The sequence below is a fragment of the Mustela lutreola genome, chromosome 1 (assembly GCF_030435805.1).
Source record: "Mustela lutreola isolate mMusLut2 chromosome 1, mMusLut2.pri, whole genome shotgun sequence".
NCBI classification, from domain to species: domain Eukaryota; kingdom Metazoa; phylum Chordata; class Mammalia; order Carnivora; family Mustelidae; genus Mustela; species Mustela lutreola.
In genome coordinates, this window is record NC_081290.1 from 254733534 (window position 1) to 254749357 (window position 15824).

The 15824-nt window shown below is 35.6% G+C and overlaps 1 protein-coding gene across 2 annotated transcripts in view; it reads left to right on the plus strand.

The window, feature by feature from the left end:
- The window catches only part of ANO3 (anoctamin 3), a 418943-nt gene that overhangs the window by 234543 nt on the left and 168576 nt on the right, over positions 1–15824 (plus strand). For both annotated transcript variants that reach the window (XM_059138525.1, XM_059138529.1), the window contains one exon: positions 8796–8914. In XM_059138525.1, the coding sequence (XP_058994508.1) occupies positions 8796–8914 (119 nt within the window). The remainder of the gene's footprint in view (positions 1–8795; positions 8915–15824) is intronic.

Sequence of the window (15824 nt, forward strand, 5' to 3'; positions counted from 1 at the left end):
TCGATCCCAGGACACTGAGATCATGACCTGAGCCGAAGGCAGCGGCTTAATCCACTGAGCCACCCAGGCGCCCCGATACTCTTGTCTATCAGTCCTGGACGCCCTGCTATAATCATCCACCCTCTCTCTTGCTCGTATTCTGTAAAATGACAAGGACAGAGACACCCATATTAACAAGTGACTGATGGCTGAGTCTGCTCACACTCATGCTGCAGTAAAAACAGATAACTTTTAAGTAAAATAATCAGGGCTTACTAAAACCAACGTAATTTGAGTCCAACCAACTAAAATATACATCTCTCTAATCTTGTGAAATCAACATTTCCTTAATGCTATGAAGCGAGTCCCTTAGGAAGTGATTTATATTAGAGTGGTAAGATAATTTGTTTTCTGTGAGCTTCATCGTTCAGCTTGCTGCAGTGTTCATTTTATTTCTTAAAACGGTTACGGTCAAATGAGTACGCAGTGATTTTGATTTCATTCTACGATACTTGATAATCTCCAATAATTTTTCATAGTTTTTTCAAATAGCATTTCATATTAAGATGGCATTAAAAAAAAAAAAACAACTTCATAGTAATATTACCAGCCTATTTCAGAATCACAGAAATAAGGGATTTACACTGAAAGAACAGATTGTTTTCCAGGAGCGACAGCCTCACAGTCACTGTACATCTTTTCAGTTGTTAGTTAAACCCATTATGTAAGTCCTTTGGGCTCAATTTTCCAATTATTTTCAGAACCTGACACTGTTGAGTAGTTGCTGCCACAAGCCTTGTCCAGTGTTTCAGTCTCTGAGTAGATCAGCATCATGACTTCCTTCCTCTGATGCTTGCCTCCTTATGGTCTGTTTTCCATACAGCAGCTACAGGAAGCCTTCATATGAGGGGAATGAAATATCATCATTTCTCTACTCAGTCCCCTCCTGATTTCCCACTTCATGTAAAATGTAAACTCCTTACTGGAGCCATCAGAGGCCTTACGAGGTCTGGACCTGCTCCAGCTCTAGACCATTTGCTAATGCTTCCTTTGACTCACAGAGCATCAGCCATGCCAGTCCTCTTTTGTTCTTTGTTCATGATAAGTTTGCTCTCATCTCAAGTCCCGCCACTGAGAGAAACCAGAGTCATACAAGCTTCACTTTGTGTCTCCTAATCTTGACTTAAGAGGTATTACTGGAAATTATAAGATTTATTTTTTTCCTCTTTCCATTTCCAGAGGACACAGACTTAGTCTTGTTGGTGCATACGGGCCAGAATCAAGAATAGTACTTAGCATGTGGTAGGTGTGCAGAGAGTATTTTTAGGGTCCCTGAAAGGATAGATGAATAGATGAAATGATACTGACAGACATATCTCTGGAGAATCTACTCTCCATTACTCCTTTGCTTTCCATGATGTCATTCATTGCTGTGATTTTTCCCACTGGTTAGGAATCAGTGTTCCGTTATTTTTCTTAGTGAAGACCTAATCTAATTGTGTTACACTTTTTCATGTAAGTCATATTGACAAACCTTTTATGGAGCATTTAAAGACCTAATAGCTATGACTCTTCTTAAATAGTACGAGAATCCCTTTATAACATTATTCCTATGGGAAGTCCTCCGGAACATCATCCATTTAGATGCTTCCTACTTCCTATTATTATTATTGCACTTTAGTTATAATACTGTTGTACTCAGTTCACTAGATGATAATAATGGCTATTTATTTTTTCGTATTACCTAATATATACTGTCTACTTGAAGATGTATGGATGATTGACGATTGGGTGAATGTATGAAACAATAGATGTGGATAGAATAAACACTGGCATGCTGACAGTGGAAAGCATTTATCTTCAAGATCTGCTGGTTATGGGGTTGACTGAATACAGCTCCGACCATACCCTCAGTGTGACTGTCTAGCATCAGGACTTTTGAACAATGCGAGTGTTGGGAGAAATAGGCAGTATAGGAACTGCGAAGAATGATTAAGTCTGGATCTTCATTATCACCACGTTCTAACCACTGAGTAAACCATATATGGACCATTAGGTTTGTTCTTCATAGGAAACTTTGGTGGAATAATAATTTTAAAATCATGGAATTTATTAGCAGTCAGATCAAGTACTAACTCTATCAGTCAGCAGAAAGGTACACCATCTGTGCCTTAGGTTCCTGATTTATGAAATGGAGATATCAATATTATGGTTTGATTTTTTATAATATAAATAAGATTATTTGAATTAAGAGTTTTTGTGAGATGCAAATAAAACAATGTATGTTGGAAATATTCATATATTAATTCACATTAATTAACACAAAAAATTAATTTGGGTTTGCTGAAATCATCATTAGTTCTCTTTTCACTATATCAGGCTCCCTGCTTCAACATATTAAATGACTTTTTTCAGCTTTGAGAATCTTGGGTTTTTTTTTTAATTTAAAAACTTTATTGAGATATAATTCACATACCATACGATTCACCAATTTTAAGTGTACAGCTCAGTGGTTTTTAGTATATATAAATTATAAAGAATAAAAATAACCTTAAACCATTAATATTATTATTTAATCATCAGCCCCAACTACTTTGGCAATCCTGGAACACACTATCATTAGCAATGTATGGGATGGTCACACTGTTGGAAGTCAGTAGAGGCCAACTAATAAGATCACTCACACATATTTAAAATTGCCTTAACAGTTACCTCATCAATTTCCAGATGCTCCAGCAGTTATATTAAAATGTAGCAAAGTAATGAAATGGCATTAAAATAAAGAAGAATTGACTGGAATAATTTGTCTATTAAAATTCCATTCTGAGAGCTGCTCTGAGGTTTATGTTACAATCATAGGAGCCTGCTATCTTCATTGGTTCCCTTGAGTTTTGAACTGATACTGGTTTGCAAACAAAATTTGCAAGAGTTAATGGATTCCCACTTGACTCAAGTTTTCATCATAAATTATATTACTGATGATTGGAAGAAGGTGTAAATTAAATTTTTAAATTGTTTATTGGCATACTCACGTTAATTACATGGTTTCCTATCCACCTAAGCTTTGAAGTGGAAGATATGACCTAGTTGTAGGTCCAAATTATATGATTAGTTTTGTAGATTCCCAATTACTGGAATTGTGAATTTAAAGAAAGATCAAAGAAAAAAAATGTATATTTCTTCAATACCTTATATGTACAAATCACATAGATTATTTTATTTAATCGTTGAAACAGATTTTATTATTCCAGATTTTCATATCAGCCAGAGTGGCCCCTTTAAAACTTAAATTAAATTACATGAGACTTCTACTTAAAACCCTTCAATATTTTTGTAGGTCCAAATAAAAGCCATAATCTGCATTATGGCACACTGTGTAAGCATCATCTGGCCCCTTACTACCACTTGTTGTCCCTCCCCTTTAACCCTACCCTCACCCTCCATCCAGCGGCACTTGTTCCTTGATGTTAAGTATGCTCTCACTCACCACAGAGCCTTTGCACTTGTTCCCTTCTCTTCCAGTAAATAAATGAAGATAAATAAAGACAACATATTGCATGTTAGAAACGGGTATGTGCTAAAGAGTAAAGCAAAGCAGAAAAATGATATTTTATGCTCAGTCAGCAGAATTTAATTAAGGATCAGACATAAGGTAAAAGAGAAAATGAGGAGTCAGGATCTTGGCCTCTGTAGCTGGAAGAATGGAGTAGCTATTTATTAAAGTGGTAATTATTTTTTTATTTTATTATCCATTGGCTTGGGGAAACATTCTTGGGAATACAGATTTTTTTTTTCTTTTTGATGACTTTCAGATCCCTCTTCAGTTGTGCCCCTAACACATACTGACACACTTTGTTCCAAAAATTTTACTAATTTATATTGGTACAGAAAGCAAATGACTATTATCAGTTTCCCTAGTGTCTTGTCAGCAATGGATATTTTTAATTAAAAATGAAAGATGTAAAAAACTATGTACTAGCATAAAATAGTACTTTTTAAATTTTAAATTCTTGGGCATGGAGACCATTAAACCACATAAAAATAAGTAAGTTTTTACTAAATTTATCTCATCTTTATTTCTTTTTTGTTGACAATTTTTATCTTTATTAGGATACTAATATTTGTCTCCATCATCATTAACTGAAGGAGGATAGAAAGCTATGTTTATAATTAGAGATTACCCTTTTTTATTCAATAAATATGTTATAATTTTTATGTAACCCAAATTTTTTTTTTAACTTGTGAATATTTTATGACTTCAAAGTTTCCTAAATCATTGTTTTTCCAACACTACAAGAGACAGTATTACATAGTGGCTAGAAATGTAAGGTTTAGGGCCAGATTTCCTGGGCTCTTCTTCTGCCACATACCAAATGTGAGACCCTAGGTAACTGCCTACATTTCCTCACTGGTAACAAAAGCTAGTAACAATACTTGTTACTAGGATTTAGTCAAATGATATGTGGAAATAATATGGCACCCTTCCCAGTGCTTAGACCAGAAACATTGAAATTATTGTTGATTTTTCTCTTTTAGATGCCATAGCAAATAGAATTCTGTTAGTTTTTCTTTTAAAAAAAACCACATCCTCAGTTTGACCATTTCTTAGTCTTAATACCACCTTGACCCAAAGCACATCCTCTCTACCTGATTATTGCAATAACTCTTACCTGGCTTCTTTGCCTCTGGCCTTGGCCCCTTCAGCATATTTTCATGTCAGCTGACAGAATTATTTTGATCAAATCTGCTCAAATTTACTCTGCTCAGATTCATCCAATGGCACTCTTTAACTCAGAATGAAAACCAAAATCGTTATGATGGTCCCATGCCCTCCCTCATATGCTCTTACTTCCTCCATTACCACTTTAACATGATACCTTGTCACCTTCACTTTTGTTCATTCCTTACCTGTCACACTAATCTGTTTGTCTGTTAACAGATGAGAAAGGCATGCTCCCACCTCAGGGCCTTTGCACTTGCTGTACCCTTTGCCTGTGATGCTCTCCTACAGAGGTTCACTTACCATTTTGGCATCTTTGCTCCAGGTTACCTCGAGAACGCCATCCTTAGCCACCTCATTTAAAATTGCAAATTGCTGCCCTCCCTATTATCTCCTTGCCCTCTTTTTTTTTTTTTTAATTGACCATATCATCATTTAATAGATAGGGGTTATATTTGTTCTTTTCTTAACTTTATTACTTTCAACTTCATGAGGGTAAGGATTTTTGTTCATTGTGATTCCTACTCCCTTCAAAGTAGAACAATCTCTCGTACACTGTAGATCTAGCTCAATATATTGATTTAATGAATGAAGAATACCTAATACATCTAGCAATTAAATAATTAATTAGCAATCCATGTGAAAAAGAATACAAGTCATTAGTTACAGGAATATTGTGTATAAAGTTAGTGTAAGAAAAAAATCCAGTGTTTAACAAAAGAATACGAACATTTAAGACATTTTTATATTCAAAAATAGTGTATGTTAAGTCAGTAAGAGTAGAGGTTTCTTGTTTCTAACATAGGAACACCATAGGGACATTGTAAAAGACAAGATAGGAAAGGAAAATTTACATTACAATGACAGGAGTTTGCAATCTTGCTAATCTTGCTAATAGTAAAAGGAAAAAAGAGTACTATTATTATATATGGAAGAATCCTTCCCTATACTTTCAAGAAAAACAAGAAGAAAGGGAAACATACTTACATTCCTAGCAATAAAAGGAAATTTTAAAAATTATGTCACTATGATCCAGATTTTTTGAAATAACAAGTCTTTTTTCTTTTTCTTTTTAAGTTAACTCCTATGATATACAAGTTGTTATAGACTCTGTAGTAAATTGAACACACATGAAAAAGAGATTGAACATAGTCCTGGGATAATTTTGTCTAAATTCAAAAAAATAAAAAGAATCACAAAAAGAAAGAAAGGAAGGAAAGGAAGAAGAGAAAGATAAAGAAAAGGAGGGGAAAACCAAATGTGATGGAATTCAGGACAGAAAATGATTCATTCTATTTGGAACTTTGGGGCAGGAAGGAGGAGACGATCTGAGAAGCTTTCATGAAGTTGGTAGCATTTGGCAAGACTTTCAAAACTGAGCTTTCTTCCAACAAGATGATGATGTAAGGATGTTCCTGTTCCAGGAATATTTGTGTTATAGGAATTAAAGAGAAGAGAAAACTAAATTAAAATTAAGCAAAACAAAATATAAAAATTTCTGCCCAGAAAATGTAATTGTGAATGGAATAAAGTTTAAATGAGTGGAAAACTTCTATACATTGTATTTCTTGTATTCTGTGGTAAATGAGATGTATTAACATAAATTGCATTTTCTCTTGTAAACATTAAGTTAGTAATCACACAGTTGTTAGAGCATAGAGGAAGACCCTTTGAGATGTCTTCAAAAACCTCTTTACAGATGAGAAGAGAGACTGCCAGGGAGAGAACTGATGTAGGACCAGGGCAGATGTAGGCTGAGGAACCACAGTACTGTGACCTGCAGGGTGGTTTGTGCTCCCAGCTTTCGCTGCCCATTTACCTACTGCCATTTAATCACAAAGGTCTCTTCCTATGTCTCCAATATCAAAAGAAAGAGAAGGATGGGGAGGGAGAGAAAGAGGGAGGGAAAGATAAGGAGACAAGGAGAAAGGTAAGGAAAGGGACAGAAGATGAAAGGAAAAAAACCTATTGGCCTCAAAAAAAAGTGAAACCTTTATGCCTTACAAACCAGCAAGCTGAACATGATGGGGTTTAGATAACTGATCCAAAAAATTAACTCCAAAATTTCCGTTTCTTTTTCACTCATCTGACACCCATTCAGAACAAGTCCAGGTTTTACACTTTTTTTCCTTGCATCTAGACCATTCTTCCTCCAGTTACCCGTGTGACTTACTGCTTCATTTTCCTGCATCTTTGCTCAAATGTGACTACGATTCTCTGTACTAAAAGAGCACCCTTGTTCACACCTGTGACACCTCTGTCCTTCTTTTCTGCCCTCTACTTTCTAGTGCACTCACCACAAAACATGCTTACTATTCCCTTAATTTGTGTTGTTTATTGTTTTTCTCCTTGGACTTGAACGCTCTCTGAAGGCAGGATTCTGTTCACTGCTACATTTCCAACTCTTAAAACTATGTCTGACATATCATGAGTGTTTAATAAATAATTGTTAAATGAATAAAATGCAATCTTCTTAAACCTAGGGAAAACATAATAGTATATTTACAAATATCAGCTTTGGAATCAGATCTGGATGTGTTTGAGTTCTAGATGCACTCTTTAATAAATTAGTGACTTTGGCATAATACTTAATCTCCATCTGCTTTATTTACTGTTTAATGTAGGTCAAAACCATACCCACATTTGTACAGATGTTATAGGGAGTAAAGGAAATAATACCTGTAAAGTTTCTGGCTCTTAGAATATACTCAACTACTGTTAACCATCCATCAGTGCTAGCTATTTTTAGTAGTTCTGGTTTTAATCCTAAGTGCTTAGAGCATTTAAACACAATTGGCAATTAAGAACATACTACGACATAATATTACCTTGTCCAGTCTTAATTCATACCACTACTCAGATTCTGATAGTCTAGGTGTACACGGCATAATATATGCTATAAGATTCCTAATAAGGAAATTAGTGCATATATTTTAAACAATTTTCTATTCTAATACTACATCAAGTGATGGAAATCTTTAAAGCATTATACATAGTTGTCTATGTCAGAATTTATGTTTGATAGGTGTTAACAGATGGAATAAAATAGCTCTCCAAAACATTTTCATTTATTTGAAAAGGCTAAATATATTCAATTTTGTCTGTGTTTGACCTCAAAGAGGTACTTCTATCACACGGAATACAAATTGCGTGAAGCACGTCAGGAGTCTTTGGTTGGACTGACAGTCCCATAGAGGTTTCTTGTTTTGTACTGTTGCATTGATTATAGCTTGTTTATTGTTCATATATATTCTTACAAGGCCCTACGCTTTTTATAATTCTAGTGGTAATTAGTTTTCAGTATTCTCTTCTCATTTGCAGCTGTAGTTTCATTTCGATCTTATATTTTTAAAAAGTTTTTTCTTGTAACGTTTGTGAGAATTGCTTCTATGATTTCTCAGACTTCTGTCACACTTCAGTTAAATTCACATTTAGAAAACGCTACAACTTTGAAGAAAACAAATTCTCGAAATTAATACAGTTTTTAATTAAGCAAATAAATGCTTGGGAATCTATTGAGTTTTTAGAAATATCTTTACCTGGGGTACCTGGGTGGTTCAGTAGATTGAGCATGTCTGCCTTTGGCTCAAGTCATGATCTCAGGGTCCTGGGATGGAGCCCCAGGTAGGGCTCCGTGCTTGGCAGGGAGCCTGCTTCTCCTTTTCCCTCTGCCACTCCTCCTGTTTGTGCTCTCTCACTCGCTCACTCCTCCTCTCACTCTGAAGTAAACAAATAAAATCTTTAAAAAAATATCTTTATCTTCATGTTCAAAAGAGATGATGAGTTTGCATGGTTCTAATTTTATTTTCAAAAAGTTTAAGTCCACTAAGCAGCAGAGATGCATTTAATTTTTATGAAAGTTACTGTAGTTTCATTATTAATCCACTACAGGGAAGATTTGCCCTTTTTTTCTCTTCTTTTTTTTTTTTTTTTTTTTTTTTTTTTTTTTGCTTACTTTTTGGATAGATGGGTCATAAGAAAGTTATACTTGGCTAAACCTTGGAAAAGCTTGAATAAAAGAGAGATTAGTACATTTAAAGAGAGAGAAAAGGAAGAAGGATAAAAGTGGATATAATTTTCTCTTTCTCTTTTCTAGCTCTAGGGAAAGATAAGGATTACATGGATGAATCAGAACATGCTAATTATGACCGATCTCGGCTAATCAAAGACTCTGTTCCCAAAGATAATTCTGAATCCAAGGCAAAATTGTCGAAGGTAATACAAACTAAACTATCAATAAGTCATGTGAAAGTAACATTTCTAAAACCTTCCAGTTCTTTTCAATATTAATGCATATTGTGCTGGAGAGAAGAGGGCACACAGGTTAATATGTATTTTTAAGGACTTAAAGGTGGAAAGTTGTATGTAGACATCATATTGCTTTATGTTATCAACATTTTTTTTAAAAAATTCTGAAACATAAAATTAACCTTTAGAGGGTTATTACCTTATTTTTTCATACTTTTGGAAAAACAGCATGATTTCACGAAAGCATGGAATGGACCCAGGTTTGAATTCTAGATTCTATGCCTTACTATTTGTGATCATTTGAGCAGGTTAATTAAAGTTGCTGAGCATTGTTTTTCTCATCTGTAAAGTTGTATTATGTTGTCTGCTTGACAGAATTCTTTGATGAGTGCCTGAGAAAACCACGTGAAAGTATTTAGAGCATAGGAAAGACTGACTATATAGCAGGTTTTTATAACAACCTGGAAGCTGAGAACACCTCATTGAAACTCTAGTCCATCAGCAGATGGGTCACTGGGCTAGAGTTCAGATTTAAAAAACCCTGGCTGCAGCAATGCCTCCATCCCACAAACATAATGATTTTGTGGACTCTTCAAAGCTTCTGAGTTTGGTCATTCAATACCAAATACTATCCATTTTTGGTATGTTCCAAGGAAATATCTGGCTCAGTCTAAGCCCACTTTTTCTTCTTCCCCATTATTTTCTATTGATTTAAGTGGGAATGCCTTTGTAAGAGAAATTTGCAGTTTAACGTAGGGAATGACTTAGCTTTCACTGTCACTGCATGGCAAATAGTCTCATCTTTGAAAAAGTATTTCTCTAATATTTGATTGGTTTGGCCTGAATTAATTTTGCAAATCCCTTCATTAGTCACCACTAAAACATCAGAGAAAAAACACGATAAAATTTAAATATTACTCTCATAAATTAGACCAACATTAATAAATAGATGTAGAAATAAATGCTGGTGTCAGATTTCTTCATTCCTCTTTTGTTTTGTGTTAAATGGGGTCAGTGCTTTGTGCCAATAATTCTTAGATTATCTTTACAAGTCAGGGGTTCATCTGTTTACTTCATCTGCTTTCCTGTGTCTGTCAGATCAACATGGTGTTTAGAATGTTTCTGCGATCTGTAAACCATTATTCCAAGTCACCTGAGAGAAGGAGGAGTTATCAGAAATCCTGAGAAAAAACCTAGATGTTGTTCCTCAAGATCCCCATAGCACCAATAAGAAGACAAACATAGGATGATTTAAGTAATTAGAAAAGGCACTAAGATTGAATAAACTCTGTCTTATCTGCTTCCCTAGAGTTTACCACATGCACCAATGATACCTGCCATGTCATTTCTACTCAAGAGTAGCCATTCCTCAGTCTCACTTAGACTGGGCTTGAACTGTAGAATATGAAAGTTAAGAAGAAATAGTTAAGGGGTACCTGGGTGGCATAGTCAGTTATGGAGTCTACTCTTTTTTTTTTTTTTTTAAGAGATTTTATTTATTTATTTGACAGAGAGAGATCACAAGCAGGCAGAGAGGCTGGCAGAGAGAGAGGAGGAAGCAGGCTCCCTGCTGAGCAGAGAGCCCATGCTCGATCACAGGACGCTGAGATCATGACCTGAGCCAAAGGCAGAGGCTTTAACCCATGAGCCACCCAGGCGCCCCTGGAGCCTACTCTTGATTTCAGCTCAGGTCATGATCTCAGGGTCGTGGGACCAAGCCCCAGATTAGGCTCTGCACTCACAGGGAGACTGAGTTTCTCTGCCCCTGCCCCTTCCCTTGCTTTTTCTCTCTCTGCTTTTCAACTAAATAAATAAATCTTAAAAAAAAGAATAGTTAAACCTGCATGCATATTTTATTTTTAATGTTAAAATAAGAGAATGGTGTGTGATGATAACATACCACAGTTGTTCAATCCAAGAAATGCTAGTGTAATGTCTTATTGAATCTGCCCAAATACATACTTTTCTGCTATTGCACTTCTACTCAAAATGTGGGAAAAAAAAAAAGTAATGCATCACCTGAATGTTTTTAGACTCATTCTTTTAGTTTCTATTAAAATATGTCTACTTTTGTCCTTTCATAAGTTAGAGCACAGCATAAATTCCATTTGAACAAGTGGTCTTGTGACAAAAAGAAAAAAGTGTTTAAAAGCCATTAACTGTTTACTTGCTTATGTACAAATGAAGGGCAAAATAATCTCCTTAGAATATGTTATTTGTGTACATTTGTCACAGGGAAGCTCAAAGAGCAGCAACCTATATTTCTACCATTTGGACTATGCCATTTGGTATTTGGATATACTTCCCCTTATAAATTTGTTAACCTTCCTCTTACTCCATCCCACCACTAAATAATATGGGTATTTATATACATATTAGTGTGTATATATTAGATTATATACATTTTAAGATAGACCTTATGAAATTGACAAGATTTCCTCATTTTTGTGCTATAGAACAGCAACTTTCATATTGTTTAATTAGCATGTATTAACATAGGTATAAATTTCATGGCTGAAGATCTTACCTCACACATTATTTGGTTGGGATAATTGTACTGGTTGCAACAGGTCTTATGCATAAGATGCAATGCATTTGATATTTTATATCTTTATACAAGTTACTCATTTGCAACAGAATTATTTTAGACATGACAGAACAAGTTTATAGAGTCAACAGGAAGGGAGCACAAATCCCAGGGAAAGTGACTGCTAATATAAACTACTATATTGTGAGTAATGATACGCCATATTCTGTACGGGATTACAGAAAAACAAACGGAGCTTTCCAACAAAATTTGCCATGAGCTATAAACTAGGTTCATAAAAAATAACTCCAAATCCTCCAAGGTGGTGTCTTACATATGAATTTATGAGGAAGTCTGTTGAGCTCATCTTATTGTCTGTAAAAACAAACAAGCAAGTCTAGAAATGTCTGGAGTGTTTGATTCATCAACTATTGTGCCAGTGCTTCCTGAATGATCTTGGGTCAGCATGGTGAGTTTAAATTTTGATCTCATGTCCACTGCTTATGATAATTTAGTAAGCTAAGTGCATTTGCAAGGCACTATAGCTTGTTCTAAAATTAACTTTCAGAACAATTAATTGTATCCTTATGATACTTTACTTTAGGTCGTGAATTACCTGAATGGCTCAGTGAGTTCAACATTTAACTTTTTTTTTTTTTAAGATTTTATTTATTTATTTGACAGTCAGAAATCACAAGTGGGCAGAGAGGCAGGCAGAGAGAGAGGAAGAAGCAGGCTCCCCGCTGAGCAGAGAGCCTGATGTGGGGCTCCATCTCAGGACCCTGGGATCATGACCTGAGGCAGAGGCTTAACCCACTGAGCCACCCAGGCACCCCTAAACATGTAATTCTTGATTTCAGCTCAGGTCCTGATCTCAGCGTCAGGCTCCATGCTAGGCATGGAGCCTACTTAAGATTCTCCCTCTCCTTCGTCCTCCCCCCGCCTCACTTTCACTCTCTTTCTCTCTAAAACAAAACAAAACAGAACAGAACAAATTGTGAGTACTTGGTATGTCATTTATACCAAAATACTTCAATATTTTAGGAAATAAAAATAGCTATGATATTGATATATCAACTATGATGAAATAGTATTGATAAAGTAATAGTAAATAGTAGTAAATATTTTTTTATTTATTTGGAAGCTAGTATGTGCAAAACCTGGCCATTTGTAGAAAAGAGAAATATGGCACAGGTGGACAGATTTTGCTTTCCAGATATTAGGGTGCACTACAGGATGTGTGCCTATAAATGGAGAAAGGTAAGAGGCTCTAGAAATGAGAGATGACACTGACTATGGGATCAATCCTGATTTAGCTAGATTCAGGCTTTTTGGTAGGAGCCATATTTAAATAACTCAAAGACACTGTAGTAGATGGAAAATAGGCCAAGTCTTTCTTCCTCATATCCACTCTATTTTTAATGAGACATTACAGCGTCTCTCATCAAGAGATATAATCATTAGGATAGCCTTGGGCTTTGCTTTGGCTAGTAGAATGCTGCAGAAGTGCTAATGTGCCAACACTGAACCTTAGACTCAAAAGATTTTGCACTTGCATTCTTTGTCTTGGGACTCTGCCTCTAGCATGAATGAGCTTGTCTAAGGATGAGTCCTGTGGATCAGGGCCCCTTGAGCACAGTTGCCCCAACTGAAGCAGAGGTGTGAGAGAATTCAGTGACAAAGACCAGGAAACTCAGACCTGTAAGAGCCCTGCTGAGATCAGAATTACCCAGCTGGGCCCAGCCTACCCACAGAATCATGGTCTAAATGAAAACTGTTTGCTGATGATTTATTTCTCAGCAGTAGGTAATGGGTGCAGCCATAAATGTTAAAGGATAGCCTGTTGGCTGATACCAGTTGATTGTTAACATAAAGTGAATTCTTCCTCAATTACTGAGATTTGAAAAATTGTCCCTGGGTTTTCCTGAAGCATACTCATATTATCCATTTCACTCTACAGAGCCCAAGTATGTTTTAAATGTCATAACCTAAATAACATAGTATCAAGCCAGACTATCTAAAACATTTTGACATCGTTATCTTAGAAAAACAAAACAATACAAAACCTCTGTTTACAAAAGGGTTTTCTTTGTGATAGCATTAAATCAGGGTAGAATTCCAAGATTACCTTCAGTTGAACTATGGGTCTATAATTAGCAATCACAAATACCCACTAAAATTGGTGAAGAGCTATTTTTTAAAAGGGAAATTTGTTTCTTTTTTTACATTTTGACAAAAAGTCTCTGTCACACCTACGTGGACAAGAAATTTCAGGAAGCAAATTGTAATGTAAAAAAAGGAAAAGTTCTATAAATCCATAGATTGAGGCACCTGCTGACTGCAGGCAAATTTCTAGAATAGAGAGGGATTGTTTTTAAAACAGTTTGGGTAAGTATTGCCTTTTTCCCTCTCATTAATATTGAGAGACTTGTGAATTATAATTAAAGATAAGATCCTAGAGCCAGCTGGATGATCCTTGGAAGCAAAATCCCTCTCTGTCAAAGAGCCATGTCCTACACACTAGCTGAGGTCTCTAGATGTGGGTAATTTGCAGGGAACATCTATAGTTAGTTTAGGTGAGAAGGAACAAATCTGTGAAGCAGAACCATGGTTTCTGTAGTGGACATTAATGAAGAATTTCTTGCTACTCCTGTCCCTCAGGATGCCGAAAATCATTGCAGGTGTTACCAATAATGAATGAGTCTGGGAATATGAATCTATATTCCAAATTACAGTGACTTTTCCTCTTAAAGGATGCCGAGTATCAAAATAGACAGGAAAAGGTTATGGAGCAGGAAAATCTTGACATGAATATTTTAGTAGTTCATTAAATTTAGATTTCAAAGCCATTCAGTTTGACTGTGTTAACTGGCATTGGCAGATGATGTTCATCTTTAACTCAACTGGTAACAGAAATAATTTTCTGTCAAAGCTGGAGACACATCATGTGTTGGAGAAGGTGAGAGTGGCCTCTGCAGTCTCCTGCAATATGTACCTTTCACATGGACATCAGCAACTATTTCATGTACCTCAGTAGCTCTTTGCTTCCCGATAATCCACAGGGATCGTTAGCTTTCTGAACTTGTGTGTATTTTTTTTCTAGCAGTTGTGAGATAATGATGACTTAAACTGTAAGATAAATGACTAAACTCAGCCCTAAGGGGTTGCCTTAGTTGACAAGATTATATATGAAGTTAAATATTAATTATTTGCATTTATTGGGATAGTCAGTTTCTAAGGAAAATCCCAGTATTTATATAAGCTTAGGACCTGAAGTAATATTTTTATTTAATAATACCATTATGGGAAATGGTGTCCTAAATATTTAATTTTCATATATATTATGGAACATACAGCAAGTTATCTTGGCTTGTTCATCTTTTTGGCCAGCATCTTAGATTTATTATTACTTTTTTTTTTTTTTTTTGCCTTGTACAAGAAGACTTCTTTCCAGGCTGCTTAGTCTTGTCTGCAGAGTCTTCGTCTGATACAGAGGAAAGCATTATCCTCCCTGCAACCATACAAGGCATCTTTCCTTGTGTTTTTTAAGTACTTACTTTGACTGTCAGAAGTCTTCCCCAGTGAGTTCTGGGGACTTGTGCTACACTAGCTGAATGATAGTATAGATTTTACAGAAGATTTAGTAGAAGATTTTCTAGAAGCCTTACAGAAGGCTTCTGTACCTTGCTTAAACCTAAACTTGGTGTGTGTGTGTGTGTGTGTGTGGTGTGCGTTATGATAAAGGCGGCATTTCATATCTGTGATGACCTATTGGTCTTTCAAAAAATGTGCAAATGTTCTCACACTACTAGGTCATTAAGGGGTTAAACTATTTTTAATGCTGCTGCATATCTTATACCAAGATGAATTATTGAAGAGCTAAATAGTTAATAAACTCACAATGAATACCTAAATATAAAATAAGCATTTTTTTTCCTAATCACAGAATAGTAAAATGATCTTTCCAAATGGTCTTTGTAAAAGCACAATGAAATCGATCATGGAAGCCTTGATAGATTTGACTATTTACATACTAATCAGTGTCAAAGTTACAATAAAGTTAGAGTGAGGGATAAACTTTAAGATATGATAATGAGCTGACAGAGTAGAAAATACACAAGCCATGGGGCATCTGGGTGGCTCAGTGGGTTAAAGCCTCTGCCTTCCACTCAGGTCATGATCCCAGGGTCCTGGGATGAAGCCCTGCATTGGGCTCTCTGCTCAGCAGGGGGCCTGCTTCCTCCTCTCTCTCTGCCTGCCTCTCTACCTACTCGTGATCTTTGTCTGTCAAATAAATAAATAAAATCTTAAAAAAAAATACACAAGCCAAGCAATAGTTCATATTCTTAA